Source organism: Centroberyx affinis, unplaced genomic scaffold (assembly GCF_046629955.1).
Source record: "Centroberyx affinis isolate AG114_WGS23_722 - 3 ecotype Tasmania unplaced genomic scaffold, CSIRO-AGI_Caff_v1 ptg003916l_1, whole genome shotgun sequence".
Taxonomy (NCBI): domain Eukaryota; kingdom Metazoa; phylum Chordata; class Actinopteri; order Beryciformes; family Berycidae; genus Centroberyx; species Centroberyx affinis.
In genome coordinates, this window is record NW_027281750.1 from 114,519 (window position 1) to 140,669 (window position 26,151).

Below are 26,151 nucleotides of genomic sequence, written 5' to 3' on the forward strand. Positions count from 1 at the left end.
GCCCTGGGGCCCGGACAAAGGCTGGAGCTGGGGCGCCGGCAGGGGCATGGCCTGTATCAGAGGCTTTATTTGTTTTGGGGGATGGGGGATGGGGGATAGGATAGGCTGAAGCATGGCTGCTTCCCCCTCAGTGCATAGAAACCCCTGTGTCAGGAGAGAGACGCCCTATGACTACACCCCAGTGAGACATGTGGTTTTCATTTCTGGTTCATAGCAAACTGCTGGAAGCTTAGAACACAAATACCTGTCTGTAAAGTCTCCCCTTTCTTGCTTTCACATAGCATAAATCTGAGGATGCATGAACTCTTTCACCACCCTTTCCCCCAATCCTCCTAATTTTTTTATTTAATCTTTCAAGAATATATTTTGATCATTTCTTACAATGCTTTGTTTGCGGGATTGTATTACAAGATATGGAACTCACTGCCCTAAATGCCCTCCCACTGCAGTAGAGTTGTACAGTGGTGGACTTAAAGGTCCTAGAGGAAATGTGAAGATTTACAGCATCATAAAGCAGCTCCACCACCCACAGTCACTCCACTGTTCCACTCTCATAGACCCCGGCCCCATTCTACCTGGCCTTAACATGCATGCTGGATCAGATTGTAATTGGATAGAGCAAAAACACATAAAATCCAGGTGTAAATGCACCCACGACGCCTCGAACACCCAAACCACCTCTGGAGGTGTTCAGAGACACATATGGCCACGTGTAAAGGGCTATAAAGTGTGAATGCAATGCGTCTCCAATCCACCTATAGCAACTACGTAAACAGGAGTACATTTTTGTGTCAGATCCAACCAGGATGTGCGAGCAAATCGACTGGATGGCAGCCAGGTGTATACCTGAGATGCATTTAAAAGTGTAATCCAGTTAAGTCATATATAGATCTGGATATGAGGCACATGTTAATACCAGGTGTAAAAACTATGTCCCTGGTTTGCCAAGGAATAGGCCTACCTGACTGCTCTCACCCCTTAAATGTGTCACTAGGACGTCCTCTTTTTCGAATGTCCCTTTACCAACAACACTGGTTGATGATTAATTGAAACCTCTACCTGATACATCAGCCCACCTCTTGTGGTTTAAACTACAACTTGGTTTGAAATAATCCTCAGATGCCACACACTGCTTTGGTGGCTTGACTAATTGCTTCAGCCTCATCCTTCTAGGTCCATGAACTATGATAAGCTGTATGTATGTGTGTGAATGCACGTTTTCTATTTTTAATACTTCACAAATCATGTGCACTGCTTGCACTGAGCATTTAGTAATTGCTTGCGGGGAACTTTTTTTCCCCTGCAAAGTGAGGATGACATGATTTTGTAATTACTCCACCGGCTTCTTTCACTGAAGAAAACACTCCAGCTGTTTCATGTTTGTATCCTTTCTTCCTCCCAACTACATCTACAAAGAAATGCATTTTTCTAAACAAGGCAAGGCAACACGTCCCTGGAGACACCTCATATTCAGCACCTTCATGCTCCTTTGCCTCTTTGTCTTTTCCTTTTTAATTTCCTCCTCTCACAGCTATACTGGCTTGTTTGTTGTTGTTGTTTCCCATGAGGATGTTATCAGCAGGCTATCTGTGATTCTGCTCCCTGGACTGGCCTCGCGCCTATCAGCTTCACAGCACAGCCAGCCCTCCATTGTCGCCAGCACACTGTACCCTGGGCTCCAACGACTCCTATAGGACACAGGCCTTTTCTGTGTGTGTGTGTGTGTGTGTCTGTTTCCACAGGTTTCAGAAACACTGGTGAAGGGGCGTTCTTATCTGACTCTTCAGGGTGCTTTAGATAAATAAGCTCTCTTCTCAGAGGGCTGGGGGATGGAGGGAGGAATGGATGTAGGGTAGGTAGTTGCTGGGAGTTGGTGGTAGTGGTTTGTGTCAAGCTCCAGGACGAGTCAGTGTGGCAGAGAGGGGTTAGACAAGCAGCAGCTGCTTAAATCCACTGCCCTACACCTGGTAAAATGGTAATGCACTGCCTATAAATAATCACTACACTTCCCAAGGCCATGGCGTGAGAGTCCCCGCGAAGAAGCCACTGTAAAGGCCCTTTACCTTTGATTAACCGGCCATTAAGGAATGAGGCAGTGTGAATTCGTCCTGCCCCTCTGTCCTTCCTGCCTCCTTCCCACTTTTCTTCCTTCCTTCCTTCCTGTACTTCCTTTACCTGTTCAGCTTTTCAGAGAAATCAGTTTTTACCAAACCCATGGTGTGATCCCAAATCCATTTTAAATATTAGGATTTTGAAGGAAGATTGTCCCCTTAAACAAGCTTTTTGGAAGTGGCCTGTTATGTAATGTACTGTCCCAGAAGCAGCTGCTGGGCAAGCAGTATCATTTCATATAGAAAAATATCAGGGTTGTTGGAAGGTCAAGGCCTTCACAAGTGGAGGTAGAGCCATGTTGAAGTAATTTGATCGGAATCATTGTCAGTCTTGTACTTGGATGCGTGTGGCAATTGGTAGCCTGTGGACGCTCACAACACTTGCACTAACCGCATTCCCCATAGGCCCCTCAGAAAGCTGTCAAATGCTCTGGCGGCTAAGTAAAACGCCTGTCATTTGTCACCCGTTCATCGTTTAATGTTCAATTATGTCTAAACTGCCTTTAGGTCATATGCACTGGGAATTGATGGCAGCTCTGTGTTGCAAGTGGAGCTTTCAGGCTGCATTACAGCGCAATCAGTGTGGTTCAACAGCCCCAGCCTTCTGCAACACTAAATAAACCAGAACCCTGCTCGCTCTCGGGGCACCCACATTGCTTCAAATTGAATAGTTCCAGCAGGGGCATTGGGGTGAACATTCAGAATTTCCTTTTTGAGCAGCATCCGAGTCATGAAGTTCTCCTCTGCAACGCCTAGAATAATTGATATACTTCGGCATGGCCACAGGGGATCGGCTTGCATGTTAATGGTGGGGAAGAGTGTTAGTGCTGTTTAATTTGCTCACTCCAGGGCCCCCCAACTGCCATTTTGTAATGATGATCCACTACTGTTAATCTCATCATCATTGCCCACCCAGGAAAGTGTGCCACGCTCTTCAAACGGTCTGTCACTGTTTTTTGTTTGTTTGTTTTTCTTAAATAAGCAAGATACTTTCTTTTCAGTCAGCCCAAAATAACTCTTTCCTTTTCAAGCTTGTTTTATGGTGTGGGTTTTTTTTATTTCATGGAGGACTAAAAGTATTTCCATTTGTAGTGTTGTTTTTGAGAGATGGATGTGAACTCGGCATGCATCCTCATTAGGATTGGTGTGCTGTGCACTATCGCAGTGTACCAACTGTTACCTTGGTTGGTGATTCTCAAAACCACCCTCCACTGTCAAATGTCAAATGCACTCATTTGTTGTTGTACATATTTCTGTTCGTAGCTCTCAAATTTGACCAAAATACTGAACTAGTGCTGTCATTGTGGTTTACCAAATGCAAGCACGTTTTACATCAAGAGAAACTTTTAAGAAGGTAAAGAAAAGTAAACGCCGACGCAAAGTCATTCACCCTGTCGTTCTTTCAGCCAGCCAAGCTATTTCTTGGTTGCTGTTGTTGCTGTGTGAGCCTGAAATAGTTTCTGCCTCTATCTCCCCTTGGTAAGATGTGGCTTTTCAAAGTGTCCACTCCCAAGGATGCTCCTTAAGGTCAAAGGGCAGCTGGGGAAAGAGGCTTATGATCCACTATGGCCCCAGCCAAGGCTTGGAGGGTCTTTAGCTTGGCTAGCACCAGGGTCAGGAGAGGTTAGGTCGTCAAACTGTCTTCTGCTTCAGGGTTTATTACTGTCTGCTGGAACTACTCCTTCCGCCACACAGCTTAACCTCATGTCTGTCTGGAAGACCTCTGACAAATCACTTTTGCATAAATGCTATCCATGCGTAGGAATCTGTAAACATGTCACTGCGAAACTAATCTCTGCTGGCTTTGGAGACACGTTTTCTCAATCCCTAGCATTTAGAAGCTAGCTTGTTTTGTTGGGTTTTTTTGTGTTTTGTTTTGTTTTTTTTGGGGGGGGGGGGGGCAGGTGTTTCAAAGATAAGTTGCAACAGAATATCAGTTTTTTATTAACTATATAATTTCATTTTTAAACGTAACATAAATATTGATACATTTCAAATAGTAATAGTGATCCTTACAGACTACTAGATTAACAAAACTATCACAGTTTAAAGTTGACGTGACTAACCCTAACCACTACAAATAAAAACTATTACAATACAGCAATTGCAATACACAAATTTATATGAATAACAATCAAATGCACATTTATAAAAGCAAATTTTAAAAGGGACAATGAGTAAAAATAGTGTTATGTCCTCAGGCAGGCTATTCCATACTGTAGGGGTCCTAACCGCGAAAGCCTGATCATCTTGATCTAGGAATGGCCAGTAGAGCTTCCTTTGTAGAACTAAGGCTGTATTTTTGCTCATGGGGTGTTAAAAGATCTGCAGTATAATCTGGTGTCAAACCATGCCTGTGTATATTTATACCTTGGCAAGTTATTTCTTTTTTTTATGGAACCAACTGGATGTTTCATAAAGATACCTTACCATGGTGAGTTGCAGCTGGAGGCCCCTTTCAGAAAGGCTTTAAACCTTGGAGTAACATGCTAACTCCCCTTTTCAGAAATCCCCATTCTATTTCCACCTACTCAACCCCTTTCTCTCTTTCTCTCTTCACCTTCCCCCCCCTCTCTCTCTCTCTATCTCTCTCTCTCTCTCTCTCTCTCTCTCTCTCTCTCTCTCTCTCTCTCTCTCTCTCATGCTGTCTCTCAAGCACCACGGCAACCTTCTCAGTGGGATCCGTTGCCAGGAGACGGGATTCACTCCCCATTGTATGGCGACAAAGGAGGGGTGGGGGAGAGGGGGTCTACAATCAGCAGGACTGGAGAGAATCAGAGGCCTATGGGACTGGCACACCACAATCAGGGGTGTGTTTGAGGAGGAGGACAGGCAGGCAGGAGCGGAGGTGGGGGGGTGGGTGGGTGGGTGGGTGAGTGAATGGCAGTGGGGGTATAGGGTGGGGTACGTTGACACCCCAACATTCCTGTTGCTCATTCCCGGTCTCCCAGTAACCTTGCTGGGATGTGCTGTGTCAGACAGCGTAGTGGAGAGTAGGGGGGGGGAGACACTGGCAGCCGTGATTAGTTATTAAGGCAGACTTTTTAATTAGCCAGTGTGCCCTCCCCCGCTGCTCGGCTCCCGTACCACACACGCACAATAGGACACGCATTCTCACTGCAGCAGCAGGCGCTGAGCTCAAGGATTGGTGTGTGTGTGTGTGTGTGTGTGTGTGTGTGTGTGTCTGTGTGTGTGTGTCTGTGTCTGTGTCTGTGTCTGTGTCTGTGTGCATGCGTGACTGCATTTACCAGCAGCTTATTTTTCATAGTTGTCCCTTCTCCCTTGGACTGTAATAATGGGCTCTCTTATCAGCCTATTATATTACCTTTGAGGAGGAAGGCCAGTTTACTTTTGCCGTGGTGCCATTACTCTAAATAAAAAGTGAAGGCCACCCTATATAAGCTAGTGATTATATGGAGCACTCTCTCACCATGGTAGAGACTTGGAGCAGAGCAGGAGAACTCCCGCCCCCAAGTCACATGCTCCAGGGTTCACAGGCTGTATGTACAATATGTGCTGTTAGTGTTAATAAGTAACTGTCAGCCAGCCGTGTTTTGGGAGCACACCAACAGGGTTATTTGTGTTACTCCACCACCGGTAACTATTGGTAGGTGATGATAGTTCTGACCAATTATGTGGAAATACTGTCTCAGCCGTCATGGTTACACCACAGAACAGTTCGAATGGTTTGAATCCGTCCACCCATTTCAGTTTTCACTTCTAACTCTTCATTTCTTCACTCTTTATTCTGCTTTATGTTGCATTGTTGTTTACTTGCTAGCGATTGATTTGACTGGGTTTATCCAGCCAGATAATCTTTGTCAGGGCTCATTTCCTTTCTCCCTACCCTGCCCTCCCCCATTCAAAATGATACAATTACAGGCCCCATTCTATTGCCTGTTTATTAAAATGATTAAAGGGATTTTTACTGAGCTCGTATCTCCATTATAGTAATTTGCATTGCATCAAAACGATGGCCATCTGGGTGCTTGTACAGGAAGCGTACAAGTGTGGTGCATTTTTCTCACAAATGCCTTCACTGTCGAGGGAGTTGATCAATGTAAAAGCCTACATTTAAAAGCTGTGGCATGTAGACTGCATCATTGATATGACTTGAATGCTTTGTCGCTGGCTGTATCTTTTGACACTTTATATTTTCTACCTGCCTCATGATAGTTGCAATTTCACAGTGACTCATTTGTTGAGGAAGAAATTACTCACATAATCTCAAATATGCATTTCCCAAAATGCCTCTCCTGGGCTATATACTTTCAGCAGTGGCTGGATTAGTCCGGTTTTAAATTCTGCTTGTTGATTGAATGTTGAATCAACCTTAGATCACACTCAAGCTATCTATGTTCTCCAGTCCTGGCTCGGCTCTCACCTGAGCCAACAAATCTCTAAGCCACTGGAACAGATGATAGGATGAAATGACACTTTTGTGTTTTCCCATTTGTGTGGTGGTGATTGGAAGAGGCCTCTGTCTGAACTGTAATTTAGACAAATGCTGCCCAAGGTCTCAGAGGTCTGTCATTGATTCGATAGGAACACCAGGCAGTGTCCCTTATTACACGTCAGAGGAAACATTTACTCTGATAAACTGTTCCAGCTAAATATTTTCTTTTTCGAAGAATGCAATTTTCTCCCCTTTCTCTGCAACTTTGCAAAAATGCCCCCGCTTCCTTAAGTGCTTGATGAATTGACACAGCTTTCTGTCATGCAGATGCCAAGCTCTGTATCTATCTTGACAGTGATAGACGTGTATCTCAGTTTTGTCTCTATTGCTCCCTGTTTCACTCGCTTCTGCTCAAGGCGATGGATCGCTCTCATCAAGGGCGTCTGTCAAAATCTGTGGGCTGAGACGACCAGCTGCAGCACTAGCGGTCGGGGAATAAAGCTATGCTTGTGCTCTGCAACCATATCAAATGCTTACAGGCTCTGTGGCTCAACAATAGTGGGTGTGACTGAGACTGTCACTCTATATATATATGTGTGTGTGTGTGAGAGAGAGATGTGGTGTATTTTCATAGAGTTGTCTACCGCAGGCCAGAGGGAAGTGAGGTTTGGTGCTGAAACGGAGCTGATGGTCATGAGATGAGGCAGGTCCCTCCACCTGTAGCTCACACCCTCACACCCTGAGGGCCAGAGAAACAGGTTCTACACACTTCCTTTACACAGAGTGCTGGCGACATCCTCTCTGTCTCACTACTGAATTGTTACAAAAGGCAATCTCTTCTCAGAGGAATGTGCCATGGTGATTTTGAGGAGAATTTTCACTGTTATTTTGTCTTTCTCCACAGCTGCATACTTGATATCCTGGCTGTTAACTTATATCAACTGAAAGGTCTCAGTGAGATCTTTTCAGTGCCAAAAGGACACAACTGAAATCATGACCCATAAGCCAGGCACTCTTCTGAAAACGCCCAGCTGGGAGCGCTTGAGAGCGCTTTGGAGGGGCAGCGTTTTTTCAGCTGAGACGCTTTGGTTGCTATGATACGGAATTTCCGCGGAAGTAAACATGTCGGCACAAAGTAGAGTACTTGCTCTGGCCCTTGCTCTGGATGAAGGGAAGGCTGAAGCACGTAGGGAGAGAGGATGGATAATAATTAAATTTAATTACGATTAGCAAGCTACGCTACTTTGGACTTTTTTCCCGATCAGCTGGCTGACTCTAGCTGACTGTTGCCTACCTGATAGACCCATGGCGAACGAAATGTTCCTCCAAGCATTATTTTTCATGTTGATATTGTGATAGTCCGGGGATGTAATCTGGTACAGACATGGTGACTCAGAGACCAGCAGTATTAATTTCTCCTCCATTGTTGTCATCGTACATCCATCGTACATCTAGGATGTGACGGTTGGTCTTTGTGGTATTTGTCCCGCCCCTCCTCCACTGTGATTGGACGGCTGGGTAAAAAGTGACAGTGATGAGCGCAGCGTTTTACCCAAAGTCGAAAATTTTTCAACTCTCGGTGACCAGAAAAAAACGCCAAATGTGCACGTGCTCAGCGCAGAATAGACGCTCAGCGCCTCATCACGCTGCTGCCGTTTGTAGCATAGTGTAAATACGTGGCGCTCCCATTGCAAACAATTCAAAAAATACGCTGGCCTCAGGAAAAAATGCTTTGGTGGACACGCCCCAAGACTGCTGTTAGCTGAAGTTCTCCCTCAGTGTTATGAGGAGTTTTACAGGTCTTTGAATGTGTCCCAGGACACATCAATATGTGATGTGTCCTGGGGTACATACAAAAATGTATTATACTAGCAAAAGAAAAAAAAGTAGTAGTTTAGAATCAAAAGTAGTTTCTTATGTCTATAGAGGTTTATTAAAAAGGTTTATTAAAAGTTCTTAACAGAAAAAATTTATCAATCAATTTGATATGTTCCATGTAGCCTATAATTTTAAAGGCCTTTGTGAAAGTTGCTGAGCATTACTTCAAGATAAAGATATTCATTTTATATTTCAGTGTTGATTGAAGTGTAATTGCTAGATTTGTATTAAAATGAATGTGTTTTAAAATTGTTTACTTACATACACCCATATTCTGCATGGCTGTATTGGGACAATGTTTGTGCCAAAAAGGCGTATTTCAATCTGATAACACAAAAAGTTAAAATATTGTGCTTAGTATGTGGTAACGGCAGGTGATCCAAGTTTGATCAAATTTGTTTTGGTTCTCCTGTAAGATCTACTATAACGCACTTACGCCCCTTTGGCTCCAAGCCCTCGATGTCTACAGTGGAAACAACTGCAAGATTCCCTCATTTCTTACATGGATATTTGAATGATAAGACAACAGCACAACTAAACCTAGCGCCATGGGCTGCTCTGCGCTCCTTCATGGCTGGCTCCTGCCATCAGATTAAAAAACAAAGGTGGTGGTCGTGGTGGCGGGGGGTGCAAATTACTTTGAACATGTGGCCTGGCAGAACATGAAGAGGGCCCCCACTGATGTAGCTCACGCTGAGTTCGAGGGCTGCCTGTGGCCCCAGTCCAAACCCTCTGCTGTCCAGATTAGAGCATGTGTCATGCACTTTGAACTGTAGTTCAGCCCCCTTACTGTGGGTGTGTGTGTGTGAGTGTGTTTTGGGTGCATGTGTTTGTGCATGCTTTTTTTGTATGTGTGGTTGTAGCTGGAGAGAAACAGGGCAAGAGACTCATTTGTTTGTGTTTTGTGGAAACCTTATAATCTCCAAAAAATAAAACTCTCCAGAAACAAACACAGGTTCATTTGTACATTAGAAATGCATTTACAATGGCTCGGTTTGGTTCCTGGTTCATCCTTACACACGGACGTCAACATCACCTCTCAGTTAGTGTAAAAGCAGTGCACGAAAAGAGGGATACAGATCTGTTTTCATTTGGTTCCAACAACATCTTGGTTAGCTCAGGTCATGGACTTTTAGGTTTTGTGTACACACGAGAATGCAGTGGAAAGGCTCATTTGTTTTCAGCAGAAAATTTCACAATTGCATTGTATTTTGTACAAATTGTGCAATGTGTTAAGTGTCTTTTACACATTTACAGCACTCTTCAACAGCAGCACGTTGTAGTGATATGATTTTTTTTAAAGCTGTTTTCCCCCTCTCGCTGAGTGGAAGGTGGCAGGCTGTCAGAAGGATTTTAATGTGTCGAGGCAGCATGTGACAACTCCATTCTCTATGGACTGTGTTCCTTGCTGGGGCTTAAATCTCTTATTCAATGGAGTATCTTAGCCCAGTTGATGTCACCAGGAAATTATGTTTATTCGTTCTAAGAATAAACGCTTAAGAATCCGCTCTAGTTCGGTGATGGGCTACAGTGTTGTTGTTTTTTTTCTTATTATTATCATTCCTTCAGCTAAGCTATGTTCTGCTTTATTAGTTTCCTTTCTCACTGTATGATTTACATTATGAACATTTTATTGAAGAAATACTCAGCTTCTCTGCCAAGATGTAAACAAACATATTTATTGTCTGAGTGGAAGACTGAAACGTTCCCCATGAGGACTGTCATATTGTCCCAAAATTTAATATGAATGAAATTATTACCAGGAGCAGATTGTTAGAATTTATTTAGAAGTGCTGCAGTTGTAAAAATAACATGACATTATGAGTGTCTTGGTTCATCTTTGTTGCTATAGAGTGAACGCAGAGCAGTGCCTGGCACCATATGAGACACCGCATCAAACCATAATGCAGCCTACATCCTTGGCTTTAATTGTCATTGTGTTTCAAACTAAGTAATGACATTGAAAAAACCTTTTCTATCTGCAAGAGGTTGAAATAAACAGCGACCTCACAATTCGATCATTAAATCACGTTACAGTTTAGCAGGAAAAGCAGGATTGTCAGTATATGATGATTTTTACAGTGCAGTACAAATTTGACTCTCATTTTTTCAAGTGGACTACATAATACCTCTAAGAACCTGTACACGTCAGCACCCTTATTTTTTATAGTGTAAGTGGTCGTAAATGGAAAGTAAAACGATTCTCTATATGGAGATAATAAGCAGGACCATAGGCCAAGGCCTTCATTCCAATAGACCACACACAAACTGAACAATAGAGGCTAAGTAAGCTCTGCTACATTTACTACATTGAAAAGAGCCCACATAAAAATATAATGCATTAACTTGCATAGGCGTACTTAGTATGTTGTTGAGCCTAGGTTTATGTGTGTAACGGGTACATTTTCTATCACCAAAATCATGAATGTGCAATCCATGATATTTTTTAGTTTAGTTTTTAGTTAGTATTTTTTAGATTTTGCACAACGCTCAAACAGAACTCCTTGATTCAACAAAATGGCAAGTAAAAACTCTGATGTTGTAGGCCATTGTAAACCACAGGGGTACTTTCAGACAGAATGGATTTTTATTTTCATGTTGCGGTGTTCATGGTGTTTATTTTCCTCCTCTCTCTTCCTCTCTATCCAGGCACGGCCTCTGGTTTGGAGATCACGTCCACAGGGCCGACTACCATAGAGAAGGCCAGCGGTCAGAGCGTGAAGCTGGACTGCCACTTCGCTCTGGCCCCTGAGGACTCTGGACCTCTGGACATTGAATGGAGCTTGCTGGCATCTGACAACCAGAAAGAGGACAAAGTGGTATGTGAAGACCTTGAAAATGCAGTGTTATTTCAAAGGTAGAATTTGGTAGTGCAATTTGGCAGTAATCTGCTTCTTAACTACTTTTATTGAGCATGGTCATTTGAGCAGCGTTTGAAGAAGTCAGGCTTTGTTCTTGCCTTTTGTTAGCTAACTGAATGGAACTTCTCCAGTCTGGTCTCCTGTGTGTGGCTCTGGAAAAACTTTCACACACTCTCCTCAACATTGCTATAAAAACAGCAGTTAATGTTTAACTTGTTGCATAGATTTAAAGCCCTATAAAGTCCCTCACATGGTCAGAATGTGTGTGGTTTGGCGCTAACCTGTTAATTTGTGTTGGTGTGTGTTTTTTGTGTGTGTGTGTGTGTGATGCAAGAGATGAAATGCAATACATACTCTATGCTAGGCGTGTATTTTCGAGGTGGATGTGTTGCATTGTGACAAAGTAAACATATACAAGGCGAAAGTAACCTGAGCCACATGTCTTTCTATTGAGCATTTGTTTCTGTAGTGCTCCCACAGACACACAGTGGGAACGATGGGAGTTCTCTTTATCCTAGCCAGTGTCCTCCCTTTCCAGCATGGCCCTCAGCCATGGGCCTCACAGGAACTCCACATGCCCTCGGGGCGTTCACAGCCATAGAGACAGACTCTCACCATGGACCGTCCCAGCGGTGTGGCGTTCTCCCGTGGCTCACCATTCCCCTACCCCTCACCCCTCGCCATGCCTCCTCGTCCCTCTCCTCCTCTCTTTTTTTCTCTTTTCTCTAACTGTGTCCCGGGGCCTTGGTGTTTTTGGCCGCATGCGAGAAATGGGTCAGGAGCTCATCATTAGGCTTCTCTGCCTAGCTCTCTCTTCCACCCCCCACCTTCCTGTCTCTCCGCTGACCCACCCAGCCTTGTCCTCAGCCAGGCAGAGCTCCATCCTCCGTTCACTGCTCTCTCCATTGTCTGGATCTGTGCCACGAGATGGGAACCAATTGCACCCATCTATTTGTTTTTGACCTACTTTGTTTTTATTCAGAATTGGAACCACTGATCATTAACTGGGAGAGTGGGGAAAGAGGGGGATGGGTTAATTTAGTAATGGTTTCTATGATAATGCCTTTATTGTACTGCCAGTTTGTGTTTTCAGTGTCTCGATGACTCTCCAAGTGAATACAGAGTTCAATGTGGGTGGTTCCCTGTTAGGGCCTCTTCCTCTTTGTGTTTGCATGCAGCTGTAGAAATATATCGAATGTTCCAAAATTGAGTCCGGTTTCATGGTTTATTTTCTTTATTTCATGCCACGCCGCTGAAGCCCATTTGCTCAACCCTTAATGTCACCAAACCTTTCTAGAAATGTAAAACGGACAAACATCTCTCTCTGAACAGGTTCGTTCTCATTGACCTACCAGATTTTGCTTGCTATATACGCACATACTCGCGGTCTTAGACTGATATGAAGTCATGTGCAGAGTAAATTCTCGGTAATTAGTGGCCTATTAATTCCAAGGGGCTACTTAGTGTATGTGACAGTGCCCGATAGGATTAGGCTGGTCTGCTAGGACCAGGGCTACTAGGCTGGACAAGCAAATGAGGAGGAAGGCTAAAATGTATCGCCAGAGGGTCCCAGATGCCCAGAAACGATAATGAACCTTTGCTCACATTGCTTCAGATGAGCAAATCCAGGGAGAGCTGTCCTCGAGGGAAACAAACAGCTAATATCAGCTCCGGCTTTGTAGTGGAGAGCTGGCCCGCAGCACCAGGACACATATCCATACACCTGGCAACTACAAGCCCTGTCGCTGCAAGTGGGGAGATGGGTTGTGTTGTGCCTGGCTGCTTACAGATGCTTACAGATCTGTATCCACAGTTCCCAAAGGCGGATCTTTCAACCTAAATCTAGAGCATGTGTTACCCCCCACTTATAAACACAAGAAATTTGTTTATAGCAATGAACCACGTATTCCATCTGTGTCTTCTTTGCATTGATGCAATCAGAAGTAATGTCACAGCATTGTGTATAGAGTCCTAGATCTAGTGGGGAATGGCCCTCTTCATCTGACATAGCCCACATATCATCAGGGTCTTTTTGAGGGTGACGAAGCATAGCTAATGCAGGTTGCTTTGTTGGGCTTAAATGAGAGATGCCAGGCATGCCTACAGCAACAGTCATTTGCATTTGGCTCTCATGGTTGGGCTACAGATTGGCTGAAAGGAGGGTGTGCCCTGGGTATTTACCACCACTGTGATGACAATAAGGGAAATAATTATGAAAACCAAATCTGAAATGTGTGAATAGAATGACGAGTCGCACACAAAAATATCTCGGAATGCATTGCTTGATCCCATGTCATGCCATCACTTGTTGTGTCCTTTAATGAAGCAGTGGAGCCATTTGTTTGCTGAAGTCATTGCCACGTGAATTTGTATGTTGGCAAAGCCTTGGAGGATTTGACAAAACCCCTGACACTGTTTGTTTGGCGGAAATTGTCTTGATCGTCTGTCACATACCAGTTATGATCACGCTTCCACATGGCCATGGTTTGTTGAGTTCTCTCTCCAGCCACAGCGATGAAGGGACGCTTAATCCATTTTCAGGTAGTGATTCTGCTTTAACCTTGAGAAGCAGTTTGGAGCAGAGCGGTTTCTGTGAAAGCATGTGGCAGCTGCACTCCAGAGTCATTCAACTTAAAAGCCTCTGTGGGAGCGCAATGACACAACACTGCTCTCTCCTTGCTCGGCAGGTTGTTTAGAGTATACAGGTGTCACAGCTCTCTGCTTTGCCTCTCAAATTATCTGCGCCCCTCCCTCTTCCCTGAGCAACAGCATCACATGACAATGACCTCATCTTTACATGTGTTCCATGGAAATAAGCCTGGCCGACTCTCAGCTGGCTCTTGCTGTCTGGCTCCTACCTGTCACTACAATAGAGGTCTTTTACCTCTGCAGCACAATCTGTCCACGGAGACTACCCAGGCCAGGTGGCGATTGTAACATTGAGTGTCCTACCTGTTATGAAACACTTTACATAGACAACGGTGCTCCTCTGTCCTTTCCAGCCCCGCCAGCTTGTCTAGTCATTTGCCCTTTTGATTTTCATTACCTAGGCTCTTTATGGGATTTTTTTTTTTCATTGGACCATTATGATTCGCAAGGTTATCGTGCTCTGGGGAGTTTTTGCTCGAGGTGTGTGTGTGTGTGTATGCATGTATGCACTCGCATCTTTGTACGTCTGAAGTGTTTCAGCCTGAGTGAGAGAGTTCTTGTCTGTCTGTGCCCGGGGCAATTTAATTTCCTCCCCTCCCGCAGTCTCATCTCAATGTTATTACTGCTGATGTTCTGATCCCCGCTGAAGTTTGAAGGATTGGTTTCCCTCCCCTGAGAACCAGGTGGAATGTTGCCTGCATTACCTGTTTACATGGCTAATAAGTACAAGATGTAGCCTACATAGCACCCATTGCCTGCGCGCCTGCCTCGGAGCTCCAGAAACAAGCCCTCCAGTTGGAAACGGCGCAGCAAGGCAACTTGCTCTCCACACACCAGAACCCCACTGACTCTGTTTCCCTTTGTTTTATTCCTCCCCTGCTTCCTTTGAGTGCTCTGCCTCCTCTGATGGGTTCATTATGCTTTCTCTCCTCCTGCCATGTTCAGTTTTTCCTCTCTCCTCCACTCCACCCAGGGGTATTGCATACGCCTGATGTTGATCGTGGCACAGAAAAGCCCGTTGACGACTGTCTCCATGGAAATGGGGAAGAATATGCCCATGTCTATGAGAAAGAATTAGAACTCTTTTCATTGTTGTTTGGTTGTCTCTTCCCTCCTTTTTCTTGTTTTTCTTGTGGTTGTGTTTTTTTTTTTTTTTCCTTGCTCCGGTACCCCAGCTACTATAAGGCTTCTTGTTGGCTCCACCTGGCCTTCATCTCCTGGCATTTACTTGTTGCCTTCAGGTGCCAGACAAAATTTGCGTGTGTGTGTGTGTGTGTGTGTGAATGGGGGGGGGGCGGCTAGAACTGGGGGCTACGGCTCTTTGTTGACACAGAAGGTGTTGATTTGACTGCACAGTGGTGGCTTTGTTTGTTCCACGTCCATACCTCTGCAGCACAGAAAGGGCAAAACAGCACAGGCTGCCAGACTGAAGGGCGTTGGGGAGATAAAAGAGAAACTACTTACACTCCCTTTCTCTCTTTCTTCATATATTTGTTGGTTCAGTGAGCAAGGCTTGTCATTTCAAGGCCTTTGTTATATTTTTTTTTCGCAGAAGGCCTTGCATTTTTATAAACAGATAAGTCAGATACAGTACATCATTCAAAGCAGGCCAATTTCTTAACTCAAACTCCCTCCTCCCCCCTCTACTCCCCTTCCATCTCCAGGTGATCCTGTACTCAGGTGACAGGGCCTATGAGGACTACTATCCTGCCATGAAGGGTCGCGCCCACTTCAACTCGGCCGACCCCAAGAACGGCGACGCCTCCATCAACCTGACGGGGCTCAAGTCGTCGGACACGGGCACCTACCAGTGCAAGGTGAAGAAGGCTCCCGGCATTCGCAGCAGGAAGATGCTGCTGACTGTCATGGGTGAGTGGAACCGTCGCTACAGAAGGACAATCGACTTCACTGTTGGGTGCTGAAAATATGTTGTGGTGCTAGCAGTCTGTTTTTTTGTCACAGGGTAAATTCGCTCTCTCTACACAGAGGAAATGTACCAAAGCACATGCCCTTTGCCCTCCCTGGCTGTTTTGATGTAATCCTCTCTAAAATTGTGTGTTTAACCTTCCCACAGGCTGTAGAGCATTGCCCCCTTTGTGATTCAAGTCTATATTCACGCTAGGCACTCCATGATCATGTCTAAACTGATAATACTGATTCTTTTCACTAAATATGAATAATTACTAATAATTAATCACAGTGATTTGAGAAACAAAATTATTTTATTGCACCTTTTGCATATTATCAACTTTGTATTTTCAACTACAGTGCACATTCTACATGAAATGAATATTTCAATATTGTTAATATGCCAATATCTTGGCATGTGATAATTGTGCAGCCCTAATTCACACCATAGATTGTAATGGGAAAGTTAATTGATCAAATACTCTGAAATACAAATAATTTTCAGAAGTAGTCATTGAATTCTGTTAAAATGAAAATGAGTGTTGTCCTGTCTTTTTAAAATATGTGTCAAAACCTTAGCAATGGAGTCTGGTTTTGACCTATAGGCTCAGCGGGCTTTTTATTGCACAGGGTGAGACGGGTGACACATCAGAGTTGTATAAGCCAGCTGATTCACTCCCTAGGCAAACACTTAGACACACTCACGCACACTGGCCTTGCTGGTTGGTCAGCTGACTCAATGATGTCAAAAGTGAAATTGCCTCTCGAAACTCGCCTGGTATTTGCATATGGAAAAACACCCACATGCGCTGCTACCAGTCAGTGTTATGGGATAAGCTCTGCATTGTAGCGTTATCAAATTAGTTTCACCTAGATAGGACGAGCTTTAGAAAATGGCGGGTGCTTTTGTTGACATATCATGTGTGCAAAAGTCACTGCACTGCACCAACAAGTTCAACCAGGAGGACTTGAGGTATTGAAAAACAAACAGGACCAGGAGGACTTGAGGTATTGAAAAACAAACCGGTTTCTCAGCAGTCGTGTTGTTGCACCACTAAGCTTTTTCTCTGATCTCTAATGAAGGAGATGAATGGCCAGAGATTGTCTCAGCAGTGGCTGCGGGCTTTAGCTGACTAAAGAGGCATCGACACTGCCCTTGGGGAGGCTACGTTACATAAAAAATTGATTTGACCGGAAAACATCATCCAAACATTAGTCACTGCGTAAGTCACCACTGCTACATACGCTTTAAGTCACTTGTGAATTTGCAGTGACGCCTCCTCCTCCTCCCTGCGATAGACCCACATTTCTCATCAGTAAGAAAAGTTGGCAAGCTTGTTAGCTTCTGGTGGAATGTAGCCAGAGGTTGCCAGCTGCTTCCTGAGGATTTATAGGTTGACAATGGATTACAATATCTGATAAATATTGGTTTTACTTGTTTCCATCATCAACAGACTCGTTAAACAGAAGTAGGGGAAAAAATGTTGATGCACTGTTGGGTTATTACATGTAAAAAAAAAATCAGCATCTATGAAAATTGTTTTCAAATATATATATATATATATATATATATATATATATATATATATATATATATATTTTTTTTTTTTTTTTTTTTTTTTTTTAAGATTTTTTCAATCTCATGATATTGTTGAATTGTTGAATGTTGTTTTTCATTTCCATCAAAACTGCCTTATTTAATTCATAATGTTGAGACAAACCACTTCTGTACAAAAGAGAAAGTAATAGTAAATAGACAGGTATGTTAACTATCAATACTGTCAATTACTTTACTCAGTAACAATCTAATATGACACACTAAAAACACTAAAACTTTTTTTTATTAAAATCTTTTGCATTGTAAGCTTAAAAACTCATCTCTCATTCCCTTTCCCATATATTCCTCTTATTCATGCTCTTCTGGCTCCTGTCTTGAAGTAACAAAATCCTCTCTATCCCTCTCCTCAGCCCTTATTCTTAGCATCATTCTAGGGTCACTGATATAATTCGTAGTATCTACTGTCAAGGCACTATCACTCTGAATTTGCAGTCCTTATTTTGGCTGCTTGTAATTTTTGTAATCTAGAAATTGAAGCTTTTTCTACTGATGCAGTCATTGTAAGTTGCTCTGGATAAAAGCGTCAGCCAAATGACTAAAATGTAAATGCAACTCCCATTGTGGTTGAACTGCGGACAGAAAGTTTGACCTTACTAGCTGTAGCATGTGTGTGAGTGAGAGAGATTGCTGGAGGCTACAGAGGCTGACAGGCTGCTAGCTATTGACCCCAGGGGCAGGGGGGTTCATGGCGGAGAAACAGTGACAAGGAGAGGGGAGGACATCTTGCCTGCTCTGCATTTTACCTTCAGGTTGATCTTGTCACAAGGTAGATGGTCTCAAGAACAGGAGGGACAAGCATGCCTGTGTGCGCGCAGACACACACACACACACACACACACACACACACACACACACACACACACACACACACACACACACACACACACACACACACACGTGTCAAACTGCACACTGGGGTGTTGTTGTGCCTCGTCACAACCACTGCCAAGCACGCTCTGATATCCAGGTATACACACATGCTGACACACACAGACGGTGTACTCTGTCCTAAGTCCAGGTACGGTACAGGAGGTAGCACCCCTCGTTGTGTATTCTGTTTTGGTCGTGGCTGGACAGTGAAGTTAACAGGAGGAGAGTGCCCACCTGCAGTCCGGCGCTGCACGTCAGCAGCTCTCACAACCATTCACCGTCTCTGACTGGACCTCATCTATACTCGTAACAGCCAATCACGTTAGCTCTGACAAACAAGTACAAGTCCAAACAATCCTCATCGCATTCAGGATCTCACCGCACAGCTCAACAGCCAGTCTCTTTTATTCTGTCTGTTAGTGCCCACTAGTCGGTCGCGTTTCACTTTACCATTCAACAATCAGTCGTCACTCTTTCATTCCGCCTCCTAACCACAATGAATACCGCAATCTAGCTATCCCTTTCCACTTATCTCGTCCATAGGATAGCCTTGCACAGCTCATAAATCTCCACTCGCTGTTCTTTTATATCCTAACAGAGCCAGGTCGCCCCTATCACGCTCCCCGTTATCTCTCTGCGGTCCTCCAGCCTGCGTAGTCGCTCTCTTCTTTGACCTCATCTTTCAAACAAATAAATCTGCTCATCGGACAGCGGTCCTAATACGAGAAGCTGCGTGTCACAAGCCCTTGGATGTGTCGCGTTGACTTTCACCTTTAAAAGAGGCATTCAAAATGTCATAGCTCTCTGACATTTACTGCGTGTTGTGTGATGTGTGTGTAGGTGTGTGTGTATGCGTGCGTGTGTGTGACACAACACCAGCAAAGAGCAGGCCAGTGAGTTAGGAGCTGTGCAGCCTTGGCCCCCCGTCACTCTTCCATCCGTCCATCACCACTCGCTTAATTTTTCTTCTCTCTCTTTCTGTCTCGCTCCCTCCATCCTGACCCCCATGTGTGTTTATTAGATTAGTAGGAGCGCTCAGTGCTGTCTGTCTGGTGTTAATCCTTACGGTTGTGCCCGCTAAGCCCCCCCCCCTTCTCCGGTTCAGATCTGGACAGCCCCACTCCAGGGGTTTGTTGTTACAGCACCCATTACCACATCATGATGTCAGCTTTCTGGCAATGAACACACAGTACAGAGTTGGATCTAGGGATTCTGGCCTCACATTCTCTCTGTCCACACCTCCCCCTCATAGCGTCCACCTCTCCCTCCCCTTCTCTTCCCTCAGCGCCTGGCTGACTGTGTGTCTGCCCTTTGCATTTCTCTGGAGTTGGTCTGCTTTTAATTTGGAGCTCTGTTTATTTTCAAATTCCCCCGTCTCATCTCCTGCCAACACACCGACTGAACAAGGAGTATGTTAGCACACGTTCAGCTTTCACATAGAAAGCTCTGCCCCTGTCCTTTACCCTGAACACTCTGTGTGTGCGGGTGTGCCTGTGTGTGTGTGTGTGTGTGTGTGTGTGTGCATATGTGTGTACATGTGTGTACATGTGTGTCTATGTGTGTCTGATGGCACACGCCTCTCTTCTTCATTGCCATTATCCTGAGTGACAGCACCTGTAATGACAGCAGCTGTATCAATTACTGTGATTACTGCTCTCATTATGCTGATGACTGCTGCTTTGAGCAAGGGGGAAATCAACTTTAGGAATACACACACGCACACACACACGCACACACACACGCACACACACACAATCAACCTGCCTACAGAGATTGAGAAATAAGGGGTGCAGGGGGTTGTGGGGAGGGGGACTGTGTTGTTCCAAGCTAATGTGGCCACCTGGGTGTGTCTGCTATATTTCATGTTCTCCTCTCCCCTCTCTCAACTCCTCAACCCCCCCCCCCACTTCCCTCCGCTCTTTGTCTCTCCACAGTGAAGCCGTCCAAACCCAGATGCTATGCCGAAGGCCCCACCGAAGAGGGCAAGGACGTTGTGCTGAGGTGCCTATCTAGCGAGGGCACCAACCCCCTGCAGTACACCTGGGAGAAGACCAGTGACGGCAACCTGCTGCCCGCGTCCGCCGTGCTGGGTAATGGACTCTCTCACACACACACTCCCAAACAAACAGAAAACTGCAAGTGACGTTTGAAGGTCATACACACTGGTGTCATGGCTATTTAACATTTCTTGAACTTGGAATTATCATGTTCTATGTGGGTGGAGTGCAGTTCTGAGATATTGAGTATCAAAGCTTTGACTTACCAGCTGGCAAAACATACTTTATATCTTTTAAAGTATTTAACCCCAAAATGTTCTTTTTTTAAATATATAACACCACGCAAGCATAAAGTAACATTCAAAATATGTGCATAACTCAATTTTGATTTTAAAAAACAAAAAGTCACATAGAAGTTTATAATTCCAAACTCACGATTTGTCAACTCTTCAATGATGTGGTTGTAACCAATCAGAGCAGTGGTTGTATTTGGAAACATCCTTGCCCATCGTTCCCTACAGACCCTGTGGGAGGCACCATGAACGTGAGGAACGCATCTGCCGGCGCGTCCGGCACCTACCGCTGCACCGCCAACAACCGTGTTGGCAGTGAGGAGTGTGTCCTGCGACTCAACATCACACCACGTAAGTGCCCACCTCACTTCATGTCCAAGCACCAGTCCCTGTTGGGCCTGTTTCACATTCACAACTGTCGGTCTGCAGTCAGACTGCTACCAAAAAACTTTGGCCATTGGTCAGTTTGAGTTGACTAATTATTAGTTGTTGTGCCAATGGTTTTGCTGCAACAGGTGGTACATTAAGCAATGCTAGCACAGCCAAAGCTCAGCTGTATCCAACTTTTCCTCGCCAACAAATAGGAGACGAAGGTGACCGCAGTCAACATCTGCCAGTTTGTCACAGCTCAGCATAGAAAATGAATGGACTTCTGCCGACCGGGTGTTTGAGGTGCTTGCAGTGTGACTGCGCGTTCCCCCCCTCAATGCCTGAACCAATAAAGAACAATCTTATTTAACCCTTGCATTTAGAAATGAAGAGTAAATTTGATTGTTGAAATGGTTTAGTTATGTTGAAGTCTGCTACCCAAACTAGGTTCACCAAACCTCCCACACCAATCTTTTTTCTTGTCTTGTCCAGCCCCCAACACTGCAGGCATCATCGCAGGGGCCATTATTGCCGTGCTGCTGATCCTCATCATCATCGCCATCATCCTCTTCTGCTGTTGCCGCGCCCGTCACAGGAAGAAGTACGAGAAGGAAATCTGTAATGAGATCAGGTACGCTCCCTAAACATAAATGAGAGCTCGCTCACAGATACACAAAGCTCACTGTTGGTGGAGCGCTGTATGATACTTTGTAGTCTCCACCATATAATGAGTAATATTTCTCTGGTTATGAAATATTGGATAAAAAGCAAGCATTGAAATGCCATGGGATACATGTCATTATAACTGCCATTCCGTCATGTCAACTGGCCTCTTGTCATCTCACATACATACACACACACACACACACACAGACAGACATACAACATCTCTCCAACAGCCCCAACGACCATGAAAATGGTTTTTCTCCATCAGCGTTTTTCTTTTTTTACCCTTCCTCAAATAAACGGCTGTGGTAATCAGTTTGAAAGCTTTGTTTGCTCTGTGGATCCAGTGTCGTGTCTGTTGCTGGCTGCCCCCCCGCCTCCCCCCAATCCCCCTCCAGACCCACCTCATCCCAACCCCCACCATCAACTATCCATCCAGCACAGGGCCTCTCTCCCACCCCTGGGCCCACTGTTGCTCTGCTCTGGACTGTATCTGTCTAAGACCACAATGTAGCACCACTCACACTGTAGGACAAAGAGGATTAGACCACTGGCTCTGTCTCATACGCGCAGACACACACACATTTGCTGAAACACTGTAGTATGAACAGGCTGTGAACTAAACAAGCACTGGCCCCTCAGGCTCAGTTTGATTGAGCTTTTAACTGGATTATTGCTGCTTATTAGTTGTTAATGTGGTGGCAGAGGGAGTAGAGGGTTTTGCTGCATTTGGTTGCTCAGCTCAAGCTCTGCAGGCTGTTACACAGTCACTGTGTGGCTGACCAGAGCACGCACTGCCCCGAACAATCATACAAGAGCAAACTCCAATTATTTGTTTTTATTGAGTCAGCTTGTGTGTTTTGCTCTCACACGGACTCGTGGTTCAGTCTTAAGAGTTTGTATTTATTGCTTTCCCCACGGTGCCGTGGGCTTCAAGAGGCAAATTCAAGTCAGTCAGTCAAGTGCCAGACATTTCACTCCGCTTTACCTGTGTGCTATCAAACGTCATTATGGTTTGTAGCACTTAAGAAAATCATCTTTCTAATTCCATTTCTCTGACTTGAGTGAATTCAAAATCTTGTCTTGTCTGATTGTGCTGCCCGTCTGTGTTTCCCCTCAGGGAGGATGTGCCTCCTCCTAAGAGTCGCGTTTCGACGGCACGCAGCTTCACCAGCGTGGGCAGCCAGCGCTCCTCCCTGGGCTCCATGTCGCCCTCCAACCTACACGAGTACGCACTCAAGCCCCAGTATGACAAGATCCCCTCGTCGGAGGAATTCGAGAGGCCCCCGAGCCACGCCCCGCTGCCCCCGCCCACTGCTCCCAAGATGGCCGGCCCCAACCTGAGCCGCATGGGGGCCATCCCCGTCATGATCCCTGCTCAAAACAGGGACGGCTCCATCGTCTAACCTGCCCCCTTCTCATAAAGGGGAAGGGACCGTGCAAGGAGGGGAGGGAATGGGGATGGGGGGGTAGGACACAAGCCAATGAAGATGGAGGAAGGGCTGGGATGGGCTGATTAGCCTGACTTGTAGCTCTTCACTATTTACAAATGGGAGGATACTCCCCGTTATGAAGGCCTGGCTCTGGTGTGGTGCTGAGAAGAGGAGAGGAGCAGTACAGCAATCACAACAGAGCACATTAACTTTTTACCGAAGACAAAAAAATACTTTTATGAATTTTGCTTCCTGGACTTTCTCACAGAAAAAAAGAGTAATTCTAGGGTGGATATACAGCTGAATGGTCAATATACAGATTATATTGTACATAATTGAATGCATGTTTTTTTTTTTTAACCTAGATGGCCCTTTCCGTAGAAATATGTTCAAAACAGATCCAGGCCCCTGATTGGCCAGCTGTACAGCTGTATGCATGCATGTATGTATAAAATTACAACTGTGTGTGCGTGGATGCGTGTGTAGGTATGTGCAGGGGAGTTTGGGAAATGTATAGTTCAGCTCTTGTCTATTGATGAAATGCCCACACAACAGTATGATAACACATTTGTCAATCAATCTCATCTGTGAATCATTGATATTAGTTTCTTACATGTTTTTAATTCCATGAATTCATTGTTAAACGATGACCTGTGGATTTGGAGATGGAAGATGGCAGACTTGTTATTACAAAGAATTTTCAGTAATTTGAAAAGTCGTCAGATGTCCGATCTCACTGGTCAGATGTCCGAGCTCCAGGAGCATTTAGGTCAGCCATTTGTTGTTGAACCGTTTGCTGTTTGAATTGTCCAGTCTGGGTTTTGGCGGGGGCTGGAGGGCACAGGATTGGCTGGTGGTGAGGGGGAGGTGCAGGCCACCACATCTTGTGATTGGAGGATTATTGTTTCTTGGCCTAGCTTAAAAACAAAAGACCAAGCCCCCACCCCCCCCTCGAAGAGGCAGTGTATAGGGAAATAGGGGGGCGCCGGACAGCAAGGTTCACTGAGCAATCACATCTGATTGTGTTTGACTGGCAACAGGCCCCCAACCCCTCTGACCCCGTAGAACATCTATGTCCCCCCAAACGCACACACACAGACACACACACACACACCTTATTAGCAGGACTGCAGCAGCCAGTCTTAATTTATCATCTGTAGAATCCGTGACCCCAGTCCAAAGGTCTGACGTACTTAATCCTCCTTATTTGCAGTTGCATGACAAGGAGCCAATATCTTGATTAACCTTCCCTCTGTGGTCAATATGAAACCCTTTGCGGCTCCCGCGGCATTAATTGGACTTTTTAATGAAGGATACAACACCTGCGTACATAAGCGCAACACATGAAGGAACAAATGTGATCAGCCTGAGAATGCTGAATCACCGGTGCTCTGCGTCTGCTTACACTACAGTTCCAGTTTACCTTGCAGTCTGTCAGTGCTACACTTATGCCTATGTTCATTCACTTCGGCTAGTCCATGCAGTCTCACCAGGGATTCATACCGTCAGAAAGAAGCGGTTCGTTTGGTGAAAAAGAACACTTGCTGCGCTGTTGCAGCTCTTGAACCACGCCCATTTTTCTATTGTTTGGAAAGAAGTAAGAAAGCCCGACCATCTCATGTTGTCAGCAAAGCGTGTTCTTTTTCCTCCGACGAGTGTCTTTGCAGCGATGTATGAATCTAGCCTTATTCACCGCCCCTCAGTTCGTCCCTGTGCGGCCCACGCGGCTGGACTCTGATGACTTCTATTGTGCCTTGTTGTCCCGATTGAGTTGTGTCACAACACAGCCGCCACAGTCCAGGTGGTCATGTTAGTGGAGCCAGATTGCTTAGCGTACCACCGCTTCCACAGGTGTCCCTGTCACTGGACCTAGATTATGATCATCAGTACGCAGTGAGCCTATTGATTGTTTTTCTGTTACCTTGGTCCGCTCAAGGTTATAGTTTCCCCCCCACCCACTTGCCCCATACAAATTTCTCCACAGCTTAATGAAACCATTAGCACTGTCTTGATGCTTTTATTTTATATTCCAAAACATTGATTCATGTTTTTTAAGGTTTATTTAAACTTCATTACTTGATGTGCTATTATTTTTTATTTTATGACAAACATGGTTTTTGGTTGTATGTATAAATATCCTGTCAAAGTAACACTATCTCTAATCACAACACAGTCGAATGATGTAATATTGATGATGACGTTTGTATGTATATATGATGCTCTGCAGTGCTGTGCTTGGCAAATCTATATCTAAAACAGGAGAGAAGGGGCGCTGGGGTCTTGTCAGTACAGTATAAATGCCCCCCCGGTATAGTTGGGAGTTCCTGGCATTATGTGTGTGTTTGTTTGTGTGTTTGTGTGTGTGTATTCTGGGGATTAACAGGAGGTGACAGCTGTAGAAATCTTACTTCCTGGTTGTGGCAGGTTTAGGTTTAATGTCACACCTATTTTCTTACACCAAGGAAAGTGAGACCCGGGCCCGCCTAGACAAAGGAATCAAATCTGTCAGTTCTCCTTAAACCCTGGTGTGTGTATGTATGTGTTGTTTGTGTGTGTGTGTGTGTGTGTGAGTGAGCAAGGGCATTGTAGAAGGGGGGAGTTTGCTGTCTGGATGGGGCCCCTGTAGTATTTTAGTTAGACTTTCACCTGCTGACAAACTGTACAGAGCTGTTAGAGAGATAGTCCTGTTGTACCGTCCCTCTCTCCGCTCAGAACATTAATGACAAGTACTACTAATGATATTAACTGTAGCTTTTAAATCAGCGTACTAATATTGTATGAAGATCTCCTTGGGGTTTGCACACCGCGTGAAAACCAATTTACTTTTCTTTTTGTGTGTGCGTGTGTGTATTTTTTTTGTGCTGTATTTTTGAATAATAAAAGTCCACAAAATGAAAGTAAAATAGCCATGTTTTTTTTTGGTTACTTTTACCCCAGAAGCAGTAGCAGCTGTTGACTTGAGCGTAAATAAAACTCATTTTCGCTCCTCCTCGGCAGGCTCGCCCTCCAGGGACTCGGCCTCCTTCAGCCTTCCACTGTGATTAATTTTAATCAGGCAGTGATTTTCACCCCTAACACCAGGTGAGGTGACTTTCTAACCAC

At 44.8% G+C, this 26,151-nt stretch overlaps 1 protein-coding gene across 1 annotated transcript in view; it reads left to right on the forward strand.

The window, feature by feature from the left end:
* LOC139663095 (coxsackievirus and adenovirus receptor homolog) overlaps positions 1-25,940 on the forward strand; it is a 39,520-nt gene extending 13,580 nt beyond the window's left edge. The window contains exons 2-7 of the mRNA XM_071541632.1: positions 11,035-11,204; positions 15,560-15,764; positions 20,226-20,381; positions 20,810-20,932; positions 21,443-21,581; positions 22,737-25,940. Of these exons, the coding sequence (XP_071397733.1) occupies positions 11,035-11,204; positions 15,560-15,764; positions 20,226-20,381; positions 20,810-20,932; positions 21,443-21,581; positions 22,737-23,022 (1,079 nt within the window). The 3' untranslated portion in view covers positions 23,023-25,940. The remainder of the gene's footprint in view (positions 1-11,034; positions 11,205-15,559; positions 15,765-20,225; positions 20,382-20,809; positions 20,933-21,442; positions 21,582-22,736) is intronic.
* Positions 25,941-26,151: the final 211 nt, after the last annotated feature.